This window comes from Artibeus jamaicensis, unplaced genomic scaffold, assembly GCF_021234435.1.
Source record: "Artibeus jamaicensis isolate MK-2021 breed Jamaican fruit bat unplaced genomic scaffold, CSHL_Jam_final contig_723, whole genome shotgun sequence".
Taxonomy (NCBI): domain Eukaryota; kingdom Metazoa; phylum Chordata; class Mammalia; order Chiroptera; family Phyllostomidae; genus Artibeus; species Artibeus jamaicensis.
The window spans coordinates 2,316,968-2,338,240 of record NW_026521938.1 but is presented as its reverse complement, the minus strand read 5'-3'; the positions used below and the strand labels follow the sequence as shown (position 1 = coordinate 2,338,240).

Genomic DNA, 21,273 nt, shown 5'->3' with positions numbered 1-21,273 from the left:
GGGTCAAGAGTCTGCATGCATAACATACACACTGGTGATTTTCATGACAAAGTCATGGGTCCCATTGTGAGAGACTATTTTTCAGAAAAAAACAATCAAGGTCTGTGTAGCTGGCACAGACACCTGGGGTAGACTGAGACTCAAAGGTGTGCAGATGCCCAATCTTTCAGCACCTGGTCTGTCACAATTAGGGCTTTTTCTTTATCGGAAGAGTGATAGGAACCACTGGAACACATGAGGCAAGAGAGACCCAATTGTATTTGTAGTAGTAAAAAAGGTTCCTAACCTGATTGGTGTGCCTCAGTTGGTTTGGTGTTGCTCTGCAAAGCCAAAGGTCGCCCTTTCCATTCCTGGTTAGGGCACATGCCTGGGTTGGGGGTTTGGTCTGCAGGTGGGGTGCATATGAGAGGCAACCAATGTTTCTTTCTCATGTCATTATTTCTTTCCTGCTCTTTCTCCCTCTCTATGAATACAGAAAATGAAAAAGATTATCAGAGTGTTATTAGTTATTATTGCTATGCGGCAACAGTCAAGGGTGGCAAGACACCATTTAAGGATCATGGTTGTCAGGGAGACTGCTTTTAGAAGATTTAAGGTTTATTGAAATACTATGGACTTTCTTTCCACTTACATTAACAAAAATTTATTAAGCACCAGGATGAAGAATTAATGAAAAAATGCTTCAAGAAAGGATTAATTTGCACATATCACCCACCAATAGCCAAATCTTGCAAAATATAAACTTTCAACATGGAAATGCTATTGCTTATGAGAAGGGACTCAGGAAAAATTTTGGTCTTTTTGTGCAGTGGCACCATCTGTCTAATACCTGTGAGTGCAGTAAAGAAATTTATAGCAGAACAAACCAGCAAAAGCCATTGCAGAACCTGCAAGGAGTTATGGAAGTTGTATTTCAAGACTTCCTACACAAACCTTTCCAATTCCATTGCATACAAGGGTTAATTTGTTGCAAAATAATGCTGATAAGTAATTTAAAATCTGTTTACAGTACAAATTTTACTGATATTTTGTCACATGAAATTCAAATCTGACCGGTTGCTGAGTACCTCGATCAGACAGTTTACACATAGACCAGAAAACTTTATACTGACACAGTTCAGTATGCATAGTGATTCCATCCAGATGCCACTCGAATATGTGGAAAACTGCCATTATTATTTTTAGGGAATATCAGTGTCATTTTGTACCATTCATAAGCACTTCTCCCCACTCAAGAATGTACAGTAATGTTCAATAATGATAAAGTTGGACTGCACTTAGTTCTTTTATTTTTAAAAAAGATATTTATTTTTAGAGAGATGGGAAAGGAGGTAGAAAGAGAGGGAGAGAAGCAGTTGATCAGTTGACTCTCGCCCCCAACCATGGACCTGGCCTGCAACCCAGGCATGTGCCCTGACCCGGAATCAAACTATGAATCAAGCAGCAACCTTTTGGTTTATGAGAGGACACCCAGTCCACTGAGCCACACCAGTCAGGACTGTACTTAGTACTTTTATAGGAAAAGCATTTGTTGGGGTTTTTTACCAGTGTGAAGATCTAAAGTTTGGAATCCAGTGAATCCGTAGAAGTCATGTCCAAATCCAATACATTGTCCCACTTCTCCTTGTGTGGATTCTGTAACATACCGTTGATGGTCACTCACATCTGAAAGTCTTCAACATTGTCTACACATTCCCCTACTGTTAGGATGATCTGTGGACTATACCGTGTGTGAAAGCGTGTGCACAAATGTCTGTCATCTTCCTCATGAAGTGTAGGAAGGGATGAACTATGGCTTATGGCTTCCTATGACTCAAATTATGTAGAGCGCCTGTTTCTAGTATGTTCTGTGGCCCTTTTTCAGAGAGGAGCTGCATGTGAAGAACTTCCCACAGTCTCTGCACTCGTATGTATGGATTTTCCAGTGCTGAGCGAGGTGAGTGCTCTGTTTGAAGGATTGCCCACAATTTACACACTTGTATGGCTTTTCCCTAGTGTGTCCTCTCATGCTGACTCAGGAATGACTGCAGGACTCCCCCAACTTGTTGCACGTATAGGGCTTTTCCTTAGTGTGAATCCTAAGGTGTTGTATGAGAGGGGAGCTCTGGCTGAAGGCTCTGCCACACTCATTACACTCATAGGGCTTCTCTCCTGTGTGGGTCCTCTGATGTAGAATGAGTGAAGAAAGCTGTCTGAAGGTTCTACCACATGTGTTACACTCATAGGGCTTCTCCCCAGTGTGGATTCGCTGGTGGTTAGTTAGGGATGAGCTGTGGCTGAAGGCCCTGCCACAGTCACTGCAGACATAGGGTTTCTCTCCTGTGTGGATCCTCTGATGTAGAATGAGTGGAGAGAGCTGGCTGAAGGCCTTGCCACATTCATTACACTCATAGGGCTTCTCCCCAGTGTGGATTCGCTGGTGGTTGGTTAGGGATGAGCGGTGGCTGAAGGCCCTGCCACAGTCACTGCACTTATAGGGTTTCTCCCCTGTGTGTGTCCTCTGATGTTGACTGAGGTGTGTGCTCTGCCGGAAGGTCTTGCCACACTGACTACACTCATAGGGCTTCTCTCCAGTATGTGTCCGCCTATGGTGACTGAGAGATGAGCTGTGGCTGAACGTTTTTCCACATTCATTACAGCTGAATGGCTTCTCTCCTGTGTGAATCTTCTGATGCTCAGGTTGGAGTGTGTTGTGGCTGAAGGCTTTCCCAAACTCATAGCACTCATAGGGCTTCTCTCTCATGTGAATCCTCTGACGTTGAGTGATGTGTATGCTTTGCCGAAAGACCTTCCCACATTGACTGCACTCATAGGGTTTCTCACCTGTGTGAATCCACTCCCGTTGACTGAAGGAGGACCTAACATTGAAGGACTTCCCACATTCGCTGCACTCATAGGGCTTCCCATCTGTGTGAGTTCTCTGGTGCTGGATCAACGGTGCAATTTGATCGAAGGTCTTCCCATAATGCATGTACTTATAAAGTTTCTCACCAGCGTGGATTCTCTGGTATTCTATGAATGCAGAGCTGTGACTAAAGGATGTCCCACATTCCTGATATGTGTAGGATTTCCCTGTTGCATAGGTTTTCGGCTGCACATTTAATTTAGCGCCTGGATGTTCCCTTTTTCCATGCATTGCCCATGTGTAGGAGCACCGTCTTTCAGGAGTCATGGGTTGAGTTGGGATATCTAGGCTCAGACGTAAGTATTCCCCAAACCCAGTCCCTAGTTGCTGCTCCTGAACAGATGCCTTCACAGGCTGGAAGTCCGCCTGTACCACATCATCAAGACTCTCACAACTCTGTACCCAGTGGCCCTCAGCATCTTCACGCTCAGAGCCTGGCTGACCATTCCACAGGAACCTATCTACAAGGACATTGTTGGATGTTTTTTCAGAGATGTCTTGCTTTGCAGCTGACAATTTGGTTTTCAATCTAGTTTCTAAATCTGAAAGAAACAACAAAAAAAATGGGATTGTCCCATGATCACTGTTTGGGGGGGAATAGTTTACCTATCGATAGGTGGATGGAAGAATTAAAGTGACAGTTTTGAAAGTTTCAAAATGCAAGTGGCTTTGGCCATCCACCCGTACAGTTTTGCAAACCAAAGAAGGAAAGGGGGAGGGGAAGTACAGAGAAAAGGGGAGTCAGTAGTACAAGGGGTACAAATGGAGATGACAAGGCAGGCACAGAGAGTTTGGGCAGGAGAAGATGCTGAGGATATAGTGAGACTTCAGGGGAAATCTCACCAGATGCCCAGGCTTGGCGGGAGCAAAGTGATGGCCAGGACCCAGGAAACACAGAGTCCACCACACTAGATGGTGAAGGAGGAAAAGTCACCATGTGGGAAGTACCACTCAGCCCTCCCATTGCTCAGAATCTCTTCTTGGAGGCCCCTCATTGTTGTACCACCTCACCCCGGATGTAAGGAAACCCAATCTGGAATATGCTGGAATGTCTGTCACTAGGAGGATCAATAAATAACTGTGGTATAGCTGGGGCAGGTATGGTTCAGTAGATTGAGTTCCACTCTCAAAGCGTTGCTGGTTTGATTACCAGTCTAGAGCACACGCCTGGGTCGCAGGCTGGGCTGCTGATGCGGGGCATGCAAGAGACAAGTACAGATTGATGTTGCTCTCCCTCTCTTCTCCCTCCCTTCTCCTCTCTAAAAATAAATAAGTAAAATCTTTAAAAAATTACTGTGCTATGTTAGAGCCCTTTGAGCTGGTTTATTTGTCTGTCTTCCTAAGTGGGAGGATCCCATGGGCCATTGCCTGCCTTCCTCACCACTGAACCCCCACCTGTAACAGGGGTCAATGGATGTGATGAATGAAAAACACATGCACTCCTTCTCCCTCCTTCCTGGCAGGATGGCCGTCCTGCCCTGGTACCAAGCCTCCACTGTTGACACTGGACCGACCTGAAGGTATGACGTGGACATCTTTCTCATTTATGCTCCACTCCACTGAAAAGTTAAGGGGGAAAAATTAATCAAGTGCAGAATATTGTCTCCCAGAGGTGTTCACATCTGAAGGCCTGCAACTGGTGAGTATGCGGTCAACTTACATGTGAATGAGACATTAAAGTTGCTGATCACTGGTGACTATGCTGGAGTTTTGGGATTTCCCCATGTAGCTACAGGGTTCTTTTTTTTTTTTTTTTTAATACTTTTAGAGAGAAGGGAAGGGAGGCAGAAACAGAAGGAGAGAAACATCCATGCCCGAGTGAAACATCTATTGGTTGATTCTTACACACCCCCAACCAGGAACCTGGCCAACCACCAGGCATGAGCCCTCACTGAGAATCAAATCTGAGACCTTTTGGTTTGTAGGCTGGCACTCAGCCTACTGAGTGATACCAGCTAGGGCTAGCCAGGGCTCTAAAATGTGAAAAGAAGAGAGTCAAGGTCAGGGTGGCCTAAAGTGTGGAACCCTGACCAGCCAAGGCTGACACTGAAGATGGACAAGGCCATGTGTCCAGGAGTGTGGGAACCTTGAGAGGCTGGACAATGAATATGCATTTTCCCTAGACCCTTCAGGAGATACACTGTCCTGCCAACACCTCAAGTACAGCTCAGTCAGATAGTTTGGACTTGTGGCCTCTAGAACTATAAGACTATTTGTGTTGCTTCAAGTACTACACTTGTGGTGTAGTACTTGCTAAAGCTGCAACAGGAGCCTAATACACTGGGTGAAAGTTTGTCATTTGAGGAGGGGAGACCCTGCAGTGACATTCCTCTCAGGAGGAAGGATCTGTCATCTCACACACTGTCCCTCTTTCCTGGGCACTCACCATGGGCCACTGCTTACATAGGGTCATGGCCTGACACAGTGGGAACTGCCTGCCCAAGGGCCAGGACATACCCATTTCTTACAGAGGTGCCTGCCGGTATCAGGAGCTAGACAGCAGGTATGAAGAGCAGAACCACCCAGCCATCTACAAACACAAGAACCAGGCCTAGAGCCATGACACACAGATGCCTGAGTCAGAAGCGAACCTCTGGTTTAAAGCACTGAGGCTGGAGTGTCTGTTACTTCAGTAAGAAACCTGTACTGCACCACCCCAGTGCCTATGTGCTTGCCATTTCCTCACCTGTTCTCCCAGATTGTTTCATGGAGGCCCTGTTCTCACGGTTCAGGCTTCAGCTGCCGTGTCACCTCCTTCGACAGGTGAGCCCTCATTTCTCTGCTCAAGTCCTCCCCCCAATTCTAATCTCTTCCTCCTCATCTACTTTCACTTTCTTAGCATTCATCCTAATCTGTAACCATCCTGTTCACTGTTGGTATTGTATTTTTATTTATTTAAGATTTTATTTATTTTTAGAGGGAGGGGAAGGGAAGGAGAAAGAGAGGAAGAGAAACATCAATGTGTGGTTGCCTCTCGAGCGCCCCTTACTGGGGACCTGGTCTGCAACCCAGGCACTGACTGGGAATGAGAACCTGCAACCCTCTGGTTCACAGGCATGCGCTCAATCCACTGAGCTGTATACCAGCCAGGGCATTTTTAGTTATTTATTGTGCGCCCCTCTCCCTCACCAAGAATGGAAATCCGGGGAAGACAGGAATTTGGTGTCACTCAAAGAAAAGTAGTGATTGGTGAATGTTCACTACAACAGTGAGTAGTCAGTTTGCTCTAAAGAATCTGAGATCAGATACAGAGAGAGACCTATGCGGGTAGGCAGGGTCATTCCAGCCCTCAACACTGTCATCTCACCTGGACACACACCTGGTGGAACCTCCTCACCCACAGGCCACGGCTCTGCCTTCCGTTCCAGCAGGGAGATGAGCGAGGGCTTCGGGAGCCAATGTCCTGCTCAGGGTGAGATCCAGGGAGTAAGCATCTGTGTCCCGCGACCTTTCCCAAACCTCTGCCCACTCTACCTTCACTCTTTCAGGACCCATGTGGCTGAAAACCAAAATAAGCCAGTTAATTGTTGTAGGCATGTGACCCAGACCTGGCCAGCGAGAGATCTGCCTCTTCTGCTGCATACTGGTAACAATGACCCATGTGGAGGGGATGTAGTGGCTGAAAGAAGGCAACCCAGGAGCCTCTGATGTGCACCCCAGACACACTCTTCTCTACCTGTCTTGGAGCCGGGAAGGTGTCGTTTCAGCTTCAGAGGGTTCAAATGTGAGTAGTGGCAGAAAGAGGTGCAGAGGGAGGCGGTGAGGGAGGAGCAGGCTCCTAGCAACACAACAGAAAGACCCAGGTCTGGCCTAGGATTCTGAAGTTCTGGGATGCAGTGTGTCTCTTACACAAGATGTCCTGCCTCTAGCAGTTTCAGGTGAGATCTATAACTAACAGGCAAAAGATCCTCACTGATATTCCCTAAACCAGAACAGCCTGTTGCCTCAGGTCCATATACATTCAAAATACCTGTTTTAATTTGAGACTACCCCACTTTTAACCCAGGAGAATTAGAGTTCCTATTGGGGGAGACCATGAGGGGCATGGGTATGGACTTACCCACAGAGACCAGGAGCCCGAAGTTCTCCAGCATCACGTCACGGTACAGGGCCCTCTGGGCAGGTGTCAGCTGCCCCCACTCCTCCTGGGTGAAGTCCACGACCACGTCCTCAAAGGTCACTTGTTCCTGGAACATCACACAGGAGTTTCCTCAGTCACAGTGAACCTGGAATTTGGTGCTTTGGGAATAGCAGGTAAACAGGGATATGTCCAAGTCAGGTGGTGGAGATTCTCTCAAGTCTGAGGATTTGGGTCAGGTTTTTAGGTGAGGCCTGGGGTCTGGGCAGTAGTAGGGGAAGGCAGCACCCGAAAACCGTTAGGTTGGAATCCTGCCTCATGCTTATGGACAAAATAACAACCTGTCATGTCTAAGACATGTGCACAATGAATGAAATAAAGCCCTTGAAAAAAGAGACATTTACAAAATCTTTGAGATGGAGATCTTTCTAACCCTAATCCTCTATCTTTATGTTTCACAAAACATAAATTACCCCAAATTTAGTGTCTTAAAACAGCACCCGTTTATCATGTCATTGTCCTGTAGGTCAGAAACAAGCACAGTATGGGTCGGTTCCCTGCTCAAGTCTCACAGGGCTAAAATCAAGGCATTAGAGTGTGTTTTATCCAGGTGCTCTGGGGGAAAATACGCTCCCAGAGCCATTCTTGTTCACAGAAACAGTTCATGAGGTTGTAGGATTGAGGTCCTACTAGCTGCTAGTCAGAGGTCCCCCTTAGCTCCTCAATTGACAGCTCACAGCAAGGATACGTGCTTTCTTGTGGGCCAGTCAGAATGCATCTCTCCACCTTCCTCCTGCAACCAGCCAGGCCAGGTAAAAATGCTGTGCCTTTCAAAGGCTTGTGTGATTACACCAAGTCTAGACCACCTCCATGTCTTCAGACCCGTCGTGTTATAACATAAGGTAGTCACAGGAGTGCTGTCATTTTACGAACAGGCTCTGGGGATTATGCTTGCACACTATAGAGGTAGGAAATCTGGAGCCCATCTTAGAATTCTGATGACCACACTTCTCTCCAAGAATGAAATGAGGTGTTCAATGAAAAAGGTGTGAACTGGACATCTGGGGGCAATGCTGTCTAGACCCTTGGACCCAGCCCCAGGCATGTCTTTTTTTTTTATTTAATTTTTTTATTGATTACGCTGTTACAGTTGTTCTATTCCCCCCTTCATTCCCCTCCACCCTACCCCCCCATCCCCACCATCACCCCCCCTTTAGTTTATGACCATGTGTCTCAATTCCTTTAGATTCTATATTTCCCATGCTATTCTTGCCCCCCCATCTATTTTCTATCTACTGTCTATGCTACTTATTTTCTGTACCTTCTCCCCCCTTCTCCTCCTCCCACTCCCCTGTTGCTAACCCTCCTTGAGATCTTCATTTCTATGTTTCCACTCCTGATCTAGCTGTCCTTTTAGTTTGCTTTTGTTTTAGGTGTGGTTGTTAATAACTGTGAGTTTGTTGTCCTTTCACTGTTCATGTTTCTTTAACTTCTTTCTCTTAGATAAGTCCCTTTAACATTTCATATAATAAGGGCTTGGTGATGATGAACTCCTTGAATTTGATCTTATCTGAGAAGCACTTTATCTGTCCTTCCATTCTAAATGCAAGTTTTGTTGGATAGAGCAATCTTGGTTGTAGGTCTTTGAATTTCATGACTTGGAATACCTCTTTCCAGCCCCTTCTTGCCTGTAAGGTCTCTTTTGAGAAATCCGCTGACAGTCTGATGGGGACTCCTTTGTAGGTGACTGTCCCCTTAGCTCTTGCTGCTTCTAGGATTCTCTCCTTCATTTTAATCTTGGCTAATGTAATGATGATGTGCCTTGGTGTGTACCTCCTTGGGTCCAACTTCTTTGGGACTCTCTGAGCTTCCTGGATTTCCTGGAAGTCTATTTCCTTTGCCAGATTGGGGAAATTCTCCTTTATTATTTGTTCAAATAAGTTTTCCACTGGTGGCTGTGCCTTTCCCCCTCTGGTACCCCTATAATTCGGATGTTGGAGCGTTTAAAGATGTCCTGGAGGTTCCTAAGACTCTCCTCATTTCTTTGAATTCTTGCTTCTTGACTCTTTTCTATTTGGCCATTATTTGCTTTCTTCTGGTCCACTCCATTGATTTGAGTCCCAGTTTCCTTTTCATTGCTATTGGTGTCCTGTGCAATTCCATTCATTTCAATTAGTTTCGCCTTCATATATTTGTCTAATTTGTGGCTATAATCAACCAGTTCTGTGAGGATCCTGATGACCAGTGTTTTAAACTGTGCGTCTGAGAGTTTTGCTATTTCTTCATCGCTTAGATCTATGGGCTCTGGGGCTTTGAGATATTCTTGCGACATTTTTGGTCTGTTCTGGCCCTTTAAGTGTGAGAAGCGGCGCCTTGGACTCCCAGGTGGCTGGGTTGTGACGCTGTATGTGGGGGCGTGGCCAGAGTGGGGAAATGGCGGCACCCCCTGCTGTTTCTCACAGCTGGGTGAGGATTAGCGTCTTAGGTGGTTCACCTGGGCCGGGCCACTCAGAGTCGCTGGGTTATGACGCTGAATGTGGAGGTGGGGTCAGAGCAGGGAAATGGCGGCGCCCTCCGCTTGCCGCGGGACCCTCCGGGCCCCTGTCCAACCGCCCACTCCCTCGCCTGTCCGCCCGCGCACAAATGCGCGACCACAGTCAACACGCAGCACCCCTGCCCTGCTGTCTCCCCCGTGGTCGCTCGCCTGGTGGCTCGCTCGGTCGCTCACTAGGTCCAACCCTGCGCCTGGATTCCGCGCGTCTGGATTCCGCGCCTGAGTCTGTCTGACCGAGTCCTGTGCAATCCCGCTTCCCCAGCCGCTGGTTTCGCCCCTTACCGGTCAGGCTGAAGAATTTGTTGTTAACGGACTTCGGAAAAGTTCAATTTTCCGTGTTCTGGCTGTGTTTTCTGTTGCTAATATTTAGTTGTCTCTAAACTTGGTTGTGTGAGAAGGCCCTGCAAGTCCACCTATGCCTCCATCTTGGCAGAAGTCCCCCAGGCATGTCTTTAACTTCTATTGCCTCCCCGCTCTCATCTTTAACTTAATGGGAACTCCGAGAGGCCTGCTGGGAGGAGTGAAGGAATTAATGTGAAGCGTGTAACCTGGGCACAGTGCATAGCAGGTGCTTTATCTGTGGGCATCTCTTTTCAGACTGGTTTGCTGTGGGCTCATGAGTTTTTAACTCTTTCACTAACTTTCCCTATTGCCAGCACATTTTCCACATGTACTGGGTCTCCCTGAATGGTTATTTGGGGTTCTACTAAATGCAAGTCACCGTTCTGGGCACAGCAGGCACTGTGGAAACAAGAGACACCCATACAAGCCTGCACGTGTCTGTATGCCAGTGCAGGGTCAGGGAGCTAGCAATCTAAAATCCCAGGAGGGTCAGTGCTCTGGAGAACATGGGAGGGATGCTGCTGGGCCAGCCACTCAGAGATCTGGAAGGAGTCATGAAGGTAACAAACGGGATGTGTGCTGGGCACCGGGGGCCGCAGCGTGGTCAGATGGTCAGAGCTGGGCCCTCCTCAAACTGGTGGAACGTAGGAGATGACTTGTTTGTGTGCCTTGGTTTCCTCCTCATTTCACTTCATGGAGCTGAGATAAGGGTTGATTAGGGTCACATGTGTCCAACACTGACCAGAGTTCAGAATGTCCATTGTTCCACCCATTCGTAGATTCCCCCTCTACACAGAGTGTTTGCTAGGCCTTTGCAAATGGAAAAAATGGCCAGAATTACTTCCCAGGCCCCAGGCGTCTGCTCTAGGAGACCTTGTTCTCGGTCTTCCTGCTGTGTGTGTGCCTGCCCTTTGTGGAAAGTGCCTGTTGTGCTTCACTTGAGCCCTTTGTTCATGCTGTTCCTTCTGCTTGGAACATTCTTTGTGTGAGCCCCCACCTCACTCCCACCCCGCCCTTGGGCTTCTTCTTTACAGACGCCTCCCACGTTCTTCTAGTTCACAGGGAGCAAACACAAGGCCTGTGGTGTGAATCCAGCCCTCCACCTTGTATCTGGCCTGGCACCTTATTTCTACCCAGTGGTAGCACCGAACTCTCGCTTAACTGTTAAGAAGCAGTTACATTTATACAGTCCTAAAATTACATTCGGCCTTTTAAAGACAAAACATGAGGCTGATGTGGCCCCCTCATTTTCATGTGGGTAAAAATGAGTTTGAAACCCTGTTCTAGTTAATGCCTGTTACACAAGCCCTTCCTCTTCTGGGCCTCATTTCCTGCACAATTCACATGTTTTACATTTCTCTGGAGGGTTGTGAGTCCCCCAGAGATTTCTGCTTCCTCATCTGTTCCTACACCTGCAATTCCTGAAACGGTGCGTGGACCAGTGTCTGGACCTTGGGTGGTGCTCACTACACATCTGCCTAGTGATGAAGAGAGTGAGCTGAGAGTACGGACCGGGAGCCCTGTGTTGAAATGCCTGACCCATCAGTGGGATGGAGGATCAATGACAGCCAGGCAGCAGGGGCAGGCCAGGGAATCCACCTGGTCCTCAGAGTGAGATCTGAAGGAGGACACAGAGTTGGCTACAGGACATTCCTGGCAGGGGGCAGAATGAAGACAAAGGCTCTGAGGCCAGTTGAGCCTGGTGGGAACCACAGGCCACAGCCTGGGAGGCCTGTCCTGACAGTGGTGTACTCACTGGCAACCCCATGTCCAGGAGCCCAGCGGTCATTCCCTCCTCCTCTGGTCTCTTGCAGGAACAGCTGGCTTTTTCTGCAGGCAGTCCTGGGGTTGGGGGGAAGATGTGAGACAGTGAATAGGTGCCTGTGGTGACCAGAGGTCTCAAGTGTCAGAACCCCTACCTGGAGGTAGAAGGAGCTGCTGGTGTCAGAGCCTGGAGCCCAGCACCCAGCCAAACCCAACAGCAGTGTCCCTCAGCTTGGCATTTCCCAAGCGCCTGCTGTGAGCCAGGGCTGCTCTTAGCGCTATTGAAGAATGACCTCAGATTTACTTGTGCTATTCCAAAGGCAGAAAGACTGAGACTTGGGGTGGGCAATGGAGACAACCCTGGGTACTCAGATGATTTCCAGGGTGACGACTATTTCTGCTGTCATGACAGGGAGCCAGACAGTCTGGGTTCCCCGGACACTGCTTGCTGTGCCTGTTTCCCTCTCTCTTAAAATAAGGGTGGTGACCTGACATAGAGGTGACCAGAATGACAGTGAAAAAAGGATCCTGGCTGGGTGGCTCAGTTGGTTCCAGGTTCGATCTCCAATCAGGGCAGATACCTACGTTGTGGGTTCAGTCCCCTGTTGGGAGACAACCTATTGATATTTTTGTCTCACATAGATGTTTCTCTCCCTTTCTCCCTTACTCTCTCTTGAAAATCAGTAAACATATCCCCAGGTGAGGGTTAAACATAATAAAAATAAGTGAAAATGGAGCAGTACAGCAATATACTCATGACAATGATGAAGGGGGAAGCCTCATGATTCAGTGAGCACTTGTTTACGCCTGCGATATACGTACTATTGCTTGTTCCCTGTGGTAGACAAGCTTGACCCTGTGTGATTGCCCACAACAAAAACTCAGGCCCAAGGCAGGATGCATTTTCTTGTTACTGCATCTTCCATTGATGACACTGACTGTGCATCCCAATTCTGCCACATCCCATTTGTGCTGTGTTGTCCTCATTGCAGTATTCATGGTGAAAGTTATCTTTGTGCAGAGGCTGGCAGGCATAAAACCAGATGGCACCCAGCACATATAAATACATGTTTGATGAATTAGAAGAAGAATGGATGGTATCTGGCATGCAATTAGTGCTCAATAGGGGTTTTACTTTTTAAATTTTATTTATTTTTAAGACAAAGGGGAAAGGAGGGAGAAAGAAAGGGAGAAAAACATCCATGTGTGGTTGGTTGCTTCACATGCATGCCCCCAGGGGGTCTGGCCCCCAACCCAGGCCTGTGTCCTGACGGGGAATCAAACCGGCCACCCTTCGGTTCGTAGGCTGGTGTTCGATCCACTGAGCCACACCCGCCAGGGCAGGAGTTTTACATAATGAGTCGTTTTCTGAGTCCTAGGCACATTGGATTAAAGTCTTGTTTTTGTTTTCCCCTCACCTTTAACCTTTAGGGAGAGAACGCCCTTCAAGAAGATAAGCCAGAATCTGACTCCAAGGTAGGAATGCTGCCTTCCCCACCCTCGGAACAGTGCAGATCAGGCGGGCTCCAGTTTCCGAAAGGTCAGCCCGCTGCCTGTAGGTTTCCGTCCACTAGTCGGGCGGCTCCGACCCTTTTCGCCGAAGTCACAGCCCACCCCAGCCCAGACCTGCCTGGAACCTGGAGCACCCCCTTATCGGGCCCCGCCCACTCGGCCCAGCACAGCTGCCCTGGAAGCAAGCTGCTCAGGATCAAGAGAGAAAAGGGGAAAATAACACAACCACGCTGCGGCTTGGTACTCACCGCGCGTCTGGAGCTCCAGGGAGGTGGCAGGGTCCTCTGCCTGCGCGACAGTCCCTGATGTATATACACCACGTATCTCGTTGGCTTAACCAAGTCCCCTTAGGGAACTAGTCAGGATTATGCAGTCGGGCGACAGGGACCACCGTCCCTTGCACTCGCCCAGTTTCTGCAGAAGTGGCTGAACCCAGGACAGTAGCAAGGTTGGAATCCGAGAACAACTTCGTCAACTTCCGTCTGTCTCAGCAGTTCCGCCCAGGACCAGGCCCACTTCATGTTACACCACAGCACAAAGGCTGCGGATCTTCCAGTCACTCGGTCCGAACTACATCACCCATAGTGAGGCGCGCGCGCTCCCGTGGACCGCGGCGTCGTCATTCCACCGGAAACCTCCCATGCTCACCCTTCCATCACCGGCGGGACAAAGTCCACCTTTGCTGTTGGCTGGGACTGAGCCTGCACCGACATGTATCAAACTACCACTCCCAGAAGGAGCCGCGCGAACTTTCGGCCCTTTACTTGTTCACCTGACCTTGGACCGAGGTCTCACCCGTTAGGCTGGGATCCGAGATCTGCTCCCAGACACCGCTGGCCTCCGCGTCACTAACCCCCATGAAACATCCCCATTAGGCATTGTTTTGTGGAGCGGAGGACGAAGGCCACCTCTCCTTTTCTCAGGGACTGCGCCCGCGTTTATCAAACTACATATCCCAGGTCGCCTTGCGTGGCTTCAGTGCGCATGTTCCCCCACCAGTAGCATTCCTGGCTGTAATTCGATTCCTGACGCTGATACTTATGTCCCCTTCATAAATATTCTCTCTCCGCCCCCAGCGTTGTGGTTGTCGTCCCAGCTTGCAGGAGAGATAGAGACAAAAATAGAAGGGGCAATAAAGAGGGAATACTGATAAAAATAAAGGCAAAGTTGATTGTTCCCTGGGTTTCATTCCGGGAGGCAGTAAAAGGACGGGTCTGTGTCAGCTGGGACGTGTCATTATTCTCCCAATATACAGAGACTTCTGGACATTGACATAATATTTAAGTTTGTTTCTTCATGGAATACAGAAAGCACATCGCAACAGTTATTTGCATTTCGTTCAGCAAAATGTCTGAGAATGTGGCATGTTTGAAATCCACTCTGAAGACCAAAATGCGCTGAGGCCCATCGTTCTGCCACATTTTGCTCAGGAGTTGCAGTCCACAGCGTTGGGGAATTGGAGCCCAGCGGCTGTCAATGGACTATGACTCCCAGGAGGCTTTGCTCGTGTGAACCACCGACCCCCCCCCCCCCCCCTGCATTCAGTTGCTGTCTACTGTGTCCAACTGTCAGGAAGGACAACCGAACAGGTACTGTGGAACCTTCCTGGAGAAATAGTAGGAGTCAGAGATTGCTATCTGGTGGACACGTTAATGTAAACACGATTCCACGACACTGTGGAGCTGCGGTCACAGCCTTCTTAATGCCAGGGCACCCGCTCAACAGTAGCCCTTGGGAACTATAGGAATTAACACTTATAGGAGCGGCCTTGGCCTGGTGGGGAAGCCAACTCTAGCACTCCCAGAGGTCACCTCTCCCGCTGTAATCCGTCAGTCCCCTATTCCTTCCCTCGATGGGGAAGGGCACTCGGGCATCCGATCTTCATTTGGGAAGTAGAACCTGGCTCTAGGTGGCTAACTGCGCCCCCTGGTGGACAAGTTTAGTTTTAAGGAACCATGATTCCTTAAAACTCTGGGAATTCTTAAACTCCTGGGTTTCTGGGAGGTGCCCACTGCGCCGTTCCAGAGGCCCGAAAGCATAAGGAAGTAGCCTCTCGGAAATGTAGTGAGAAAAAACCTTCGACGTGCGACCTGCATTAAACGGGAGAGCCTAGACGTCAACTCCCAGAAGGCGTTGGACTTCAACTTCCAGAAAGTGTGGCTCCCAGGTGAGTTGGATTGTCTGTAGCTGTCTACTGCCTCCTTACAACTGGAAGGGCCACAGTACCTCGAAGCCTTTTGGGGCAGCAATAGAAAGCGCTAGTTGTCGGAGTTCGCGACCTGGTGGACAAGGTTGGTGAAATCGTGATTTTCTATAACTCCTAGATTTTTCAAACCCAGGCTCCCTGTACTGTGCCAAACTGTCCACCGGCGCCCTTCTTCAGGTTCAAACGCTTACTCAAATGTAGCCTCTGTGAATTATATATAGAGAGAGGTGTTTCAGTGAGTCTTGGTCCTGGCTGAGTGTCCTGAACGCTCTGACCCAGGGACACTGGCCCCCTTGAGGGACACCCGCACCACTGGCATTTCCCCCTGGGAAATGCAATTGGGCTCAGTAGTGAGGATACTGGCAGCTCAAAACATGACATGTTAATTTACTGCATCCTAAAATAGTTTCAGAATGGCTGTTGTAAAACCACTACAAAAAAACAAACGTACTGAAAATATTTCAGGTTTTGCCTTTCCCCTAACCACTACCACCATCCTGCTGGAGACATGGTAAAGCTTGTAAGTGGATGCTTTCTTTCCTCAACAGACAAAAAATAACATGTTCCCACTCATTCTTAGGGGAAGTTGGATTAGCCAGGCATTAGCAGCAAAGGGTGTGTGCTGAGGGTCTCAACAACTACCCAAATGTGCAGGCACATGGAACATTGACAAAAGTGCAGCAAACAGGGAGTATCAGAAGGTGACCCAAATCTCACCAATGGTATTTGGAAAGCTGAAAAATGTAGTCCACAGGGCACTGAGCCGTGACTCAAAGGGATGTAAAATATTTGGAAGGCCAGGGGCAGACCCAGATAGACTGACACAAGGAACAGGCAGAGTTCATGGTGTAGGGAAAGGTAAACCACATACATGGTAACCTGGCATTTCATGGGAAGAAATCTTTAAATACCATTATAAACGGAATTGCAACTACATGTTGAAGTCTAAACCCCCAATGTGACTATTTGGAGATAGGGCCTTTATGGAGATAATTTAGGTCAATTGGGGCCATAAGATGGGGCCCTAATCCCACAGGGGCTGGTAAGGGTGACCTCCACTTTTAGTCTTTTGAGAATGATAGTCTTTAAAATAAACAGAAATGACTGTCATGGGTACTACAAAGTCTCTGGAAATAGTTCCAGGAAAAAGATTTATGTATCAGAGAGAGGATATGTGGGCATGAACTAGTGACACACAGAGGGAGCAGTCCCTGAATCAGCAGAAAGCGTGTTTCTTAAGTCCCTGAGAAAGGCAGAATGTTGTGTTTACAGCAGATAGATGATACAAGAATCGGCCTCATCACCCCTACCCCCCAAATTTGGCATCATTTGTTGGCATGCAAGGCTCAAGAGTCTGCATTCATAACATACACGCTAGTGATTTTCATATATGACAAAAAGTCACGGGTCCCAGTGTGAGAGACAGTTTTTCAGAAAAACAAGATCTGTGTGGCCAGCAGAGAGACACCCGGGTTAGGCTGAGACCCAAAGGTGGGCAGATGCCCAATTTTTCACCACCTTGTCTGTCACAGTGAGGGTTGTCTCTATCTGGAGTGATAGGAACCACTGGAATGTATGAAGCAAGAGTAACCCACTTGTATTTGTATTACAATCTCCCAGAGTGTTATTAGTTTCTATTGCTGTGTGGCAATAGTCAGAGATGGCAAGGAATTATTTAAGGGTCATGGTTGTTTTGGGACACTGCTTTTAGTATTTCCATGAAATACCGTGGACCTTCAAGTTAAATTATCTTTAAAAACCCGAAAGCTTATTAAACACCATGAGAATCAATTAAAAAGTGCTTGAAGAACAAATTAATTTGTACACTTCACAGATAACTAAATCTTGCAAAATATAAGGTTTCAACATGGAAGTCCTATTGCTTATGAAATGGGACTTAGGACAAATCTTGGTCTTTTTGTGCAATGACACCATCTGCCCAATGACCATAAATCCTGTAAAGAAATTTATAACCAGAAAAGAGCAGCAAAACCATTGTGAAACCTGGAAAACTCCGTGGAACTTAAATTTCAAGAGTTCCTATATAAAATTTCTCCAACAGGGCTTATTATAAGGCTTAATTTATTGTCAAATGATGCATGTCATATGGGATTCAAATATGTGAGATTAGTTGCTATGTACCTTGAATAAATAATTTACACATAGATCAGAAAATTTGTACAAAGACAGGCAAATATGCATGGTGATTCCATACAGATTCCACTAGCATGTGTAGAACACTCTGCTGTATTGTTTTCAGGGAATATCAGCATCAATCTGTACCATTCATAAGCACTACTCAAAAAGGTAATGTGAAATGATAAAGTTGGACTGCATCTGGTTCTCTTACATGAAAAACATTTGTTGGGATTCACACCATTTTGAGAATCTAAATTTTGGAATCTGTTGAATCCTTAGAAGTCATGCCAAAATTCAATACATTTTCCCCCTTCTCTTTTTTGTTTTTAAAAAATCTCCCCTAAGGACATTTTTTCCCACTGGTTTTACAGAAAGAGGACGGGACAGTGGAAAGAAGAGAAAAACCAACTGCCTCCTGTCTGTGCCTGGACCAGGGATCAGATGCACAGACTAGGTATATCCCCTGCCTGGGAATTGAACCTGCAGTCCTTTAGCTATGGAATGACACTCCAACCAAGCCACTTGGAATAGGGCATCCCAGCTTTCCTTTTCTGGGTTCTATAATAGATCATTGATGGACACTCATTTGAAGGTCTTCAACACTGTCTTCACATCCCCATTAAGATGACCTGAGGAGTCTACTATGTGTGACGGCATACGTACAAATGTGTTGTCTTGAATATGAGTATGATTGGGTCAAGTGCTGGAAGGGATGAACTATGGTTTAAGGCTCCCTATGTCCCAATTCATATAGAGTATCTCTACCTAGTATGAGTTCTCTGGTGCTTGGTCAAGGAAGAGCTGTGTGTGAAGGCCTTCCCACAGTCCCTGCACTCATATGGCTTCTCGCCAGTGTGGATCCTGCGGTGCTGCGTGAGGTGAGTGCTCTGCCTGAAGGATTTTCCGCAATCTGGACATTCATATGGTTTTTCCCCAGTGTGTGTCCTCTCATGCTGGCTCAGCGATGAGCTGTGACTGAAGGACTTCCCACACTCGTTGCATGCATATGGCTTTTCTTTGGTGTGGATTCTCTGGTGCTCTATGAGTAGGGAGCTCTGGCTAAAGGCCCTGCCACACTCATTACACTCATAGGGCTTTTCTCCTGTGTGGATCCTCTGATGCTGAATGAGTGGAGTGAGCTGGCTGAAGGCCCTGCCACATTCATTACACTCATAGGGCTTTTCCCCAGTGTGGATTCGCTGGTGCTTTGTTAGGGATGAGCTGTGGCTGAAGGCCCTGCCACAGTCACTGCAGACGTAGGGTTTCTCCCCCGTGTGTATCCTCTGATGTTGACTGAGGTGTGTGCTCTGCCGGAAGGACTTGCCACACTGACTGCACTCATAGGGCTTCTCTCCCGTGTGGGTCCGTTCATGCTGGCTTAAGGATGAGCTGTGGCTGAAGGTTTTTCCACACTCGTTGCACCCATAGGGCTTCTCCCCAGTGTGAATCCTCTGATGCTCAGTCAGGAGTGTGCTCTGGCTGAAAGCTTTCCCACACTCATTGCACTCATAGGGCTTCTCTCCTGTGTGTGTCCTCTGATGCTGAATCAGTGGTGTGATCTGGGTAAAGGCTTTTCCACACTCATGACACTCATAGGGCTTCTCACCAGTGTGAATTCGCTGGTGCTTAGTCAAGGATGAGCTGTGGCTGAAGGCCTTGCCACACACTGCACACTGATAGGGCTTCTCCCCAGTGTGTATTCGCAGGTGCTGGGTAAGGTGGATACTTTGCCGGAAGGCCTTCCCACATTCACTGCACTCATAAGGCTTCTCGCCTGTGTGAGTCCGCTCATGTTGGCTGAAGGAGGACCTAAAACTGAAGGACTTCCCACATTCTCTGCACTCATAGGGCTTCTCACCCGTGTGAGTTCTCTGGTGCTGGATCAATGGGGCAATTTGGTTGAAGGTCCTCCCACACTGCATGCACTTATAGGGTTTCTCACCAGTGTGGATTCTTTGGTGTTTAGTAAGTGCTGAGCTGTTTCGGAAGTTTTTTCCACATTCATGACATTCATAAGGTCTCTCTCCTGTGTGCGTTCGGTGGTGTTCAATGAGCGCTGAGCTGTGACTAAAGGGCTTTCCACATTCCTGACATCGGTAGGGTTTCTCTGTTGCACAGGTTTTCTGTTGGACATTGGAGTTGGGAGTCTCCCTTTTTCTATGCATCCCCATATGTGGGAGGCTCGCCTTGCAGGAGTCATGGGTTGAACTGGGAGATCAGGGCTCAGACTTCAATTTTCCCCAAGCTCACTCCCCAGCTGCTGCTCCTGAATGGATGTGGTCACATGCTTCACGCCTGTCACGCCTGAATGCCAGCGCAATAAAGACTCTCACAACTCTGTTCCCACTGGCCCTCAGCGTCTTCAGGCTTATAGCCTGGCAGACCATACCATAGGAACCTTTCTACCAGGACATTGCTGGATATTTTTTCAGAGATGTCTTGCTTTGCAGCTGGCGTTTGGTTTTTGATCTGGTTTCTTAGTCTGAAAGAAACAACAAAAAAAATGGAATTGTCCCTGAATCTCTATTTTGGGAATAAGAGTTTGTCTGTGGATAGGTGGTTGGAAGAATTAAAGTGACAGTTTCTAAAGTTTCAAACACAAGTGGCTTGTGTTTTGAAACCATATAGCTTTACAAACCACAGAAGAAAAGAAGACAGAGGGAAAGTACAGAAAACAGAGCAGGGGAGTTGGTGTTAAGGGGTAAAGATAGAGTGGGCAAGGTGGTCACAGAGAATTTGGACAAGAAAAGATGCTGAGGAGATAGTGAGACTTCAGACGTGCAGGACTGGAGGGAGCAGAGTGATGGTCAGGCCCCAGCTAACACAGCGTCAACCATGCCAGGTGGTGATGGAGGAAAAGCCACCACGTGAGAAGGACCACTCATTCCTCCTGTTGCTCAGAACCACTGTCATCTTGGAGGGCCCTCACTGTTGTACCACCTCACCACAGATGTAAAGAAACCCATCAGTTCCCCAAAGTGCAAACTACTGAACTATCACCAGGACAATCAATAAATGACTGTGGTGTAGCCCTTTGAGATGGTTTACTCTGTGTCTCACTAGCTAGGAGGATGCCGGGGCAGGGCCTTTGCCCGCCTTACTAACCAGTGTACCCCTATCCACAGTAGGCACGAACAGATGTGCTAAACAAAGAGCACATGCAGTCCTCCTCTCCCCCCACCACTTCTTCCTGGTACGAGGGCCATTTTGCTCTGGTACACAGCCTCTACCCCAACAGTGGACTGGTGTAAAGGTGTGTGATATAGGCACATTTCCTATTTATGCCACATTCCATTGAAAAGCTAAGGGGGAGAAAACAGTCCAGTCAAGTGCGTTTGTCAGCATAGTGTCTTGGAAAGAACCTAAGCCCTGAACTGGGAGTATTCTATGACCTTGCATGTGAACAAGGAATCATGGTTGCTAATCATTTGCCATTAGTCCATCACTGTGATTACCCCGGATTTTTCAGGTGGACACCCTGTAACCACAGAGTTCTAAAATGTGAAGGGCAGGAAAGTACAGGTCAGGGTGTCCTGATGTATTAAGATCTGACCAGCCACTGATGGCACTGAAGATGGACAAGGCCGTGTGTCCAGGAATGTGGCAGCTTCGAGAGGCTGGATAAGGATGGAAAATGGATTCTCCCCAGACCCTCCAGAAGGAACCCTGTTCTGATGACCCTGAATGCAGCCCAGTCAGACCCGTTTTGGACTTGGTTCTTCTAGAACTGTAAGAACATTTGCGTTACTTCAAGTACTGCATTTATGATAATT

General features: G+C 47.8%; 2 protein-coding genes and 1 long non-coding RNA gene across 3 annotated transcripts; 1 reads left to right on the top strand and 2 right to left on the bottom strand.

Moving 5' to 3' along the window:
• Nucleotides 1-1,869: 1,869 nt before the first annotated feature.
• LOC128628407 (uncharacterized) lies at nucleotides 1,870-13,409 on the top strand. The gene is made up of 4 exons (XR_008392799.1): nucleotides 1,870-1,936; nucleotides 4,369-4,425; nucleotides 6,394-6,629; nucleotides 13,075-13,409. It is a non-coding gene; the product is annotated as an uncharacterized LOC128628407 (long non-coding RNA).
• LOC119051616 (zinc finger protein 135-like) lies at nucleotides 1,936-13,480 on the bottom strand. Its single transcript, XM_053672093.1, has 5 exons — nucleotides 13,404-13,480; nucleotides 11,636-11,721; nucleotides 6,966-7,092; nucleotides 6,213-6,308; nucleotides 1,936-3,447 (listed from the first exon to the last, which is right to left on the bottom strand). Exons 2-5 carry the CDS (start codon nucleotides 11,666-11,668, stop codon nucleotides 2,015-2,017), a joined length of 1,689 nt encoding a protein of 562 aa, XP_053528068.1. The 5' UTR covers nucleotides 11,669-11,721; nucleotides 13,404-13,480; the 3' UTR covers nucleotides 1,936-2,014.
• A 4,781-nt stretch (nucleotides 13,481-18,261) lies between these two features.
• On the bottom strand, nucleotides 18,262-19,671 carry ZNF135 (zinc finger protein 135). The gene has a single exon (XM_053672107.1). The coding sequence runs from the start codon at nucleotides 19,669-19,671 to the stop codon at nucleotides 18,262-18,264; it is 1,410 nt and encodes a 469-aa protein (XP_053528082.1).
• Between the last annotated feature and the right edge of the window lie 1,602 nt (nucleotides 19,672-21,273).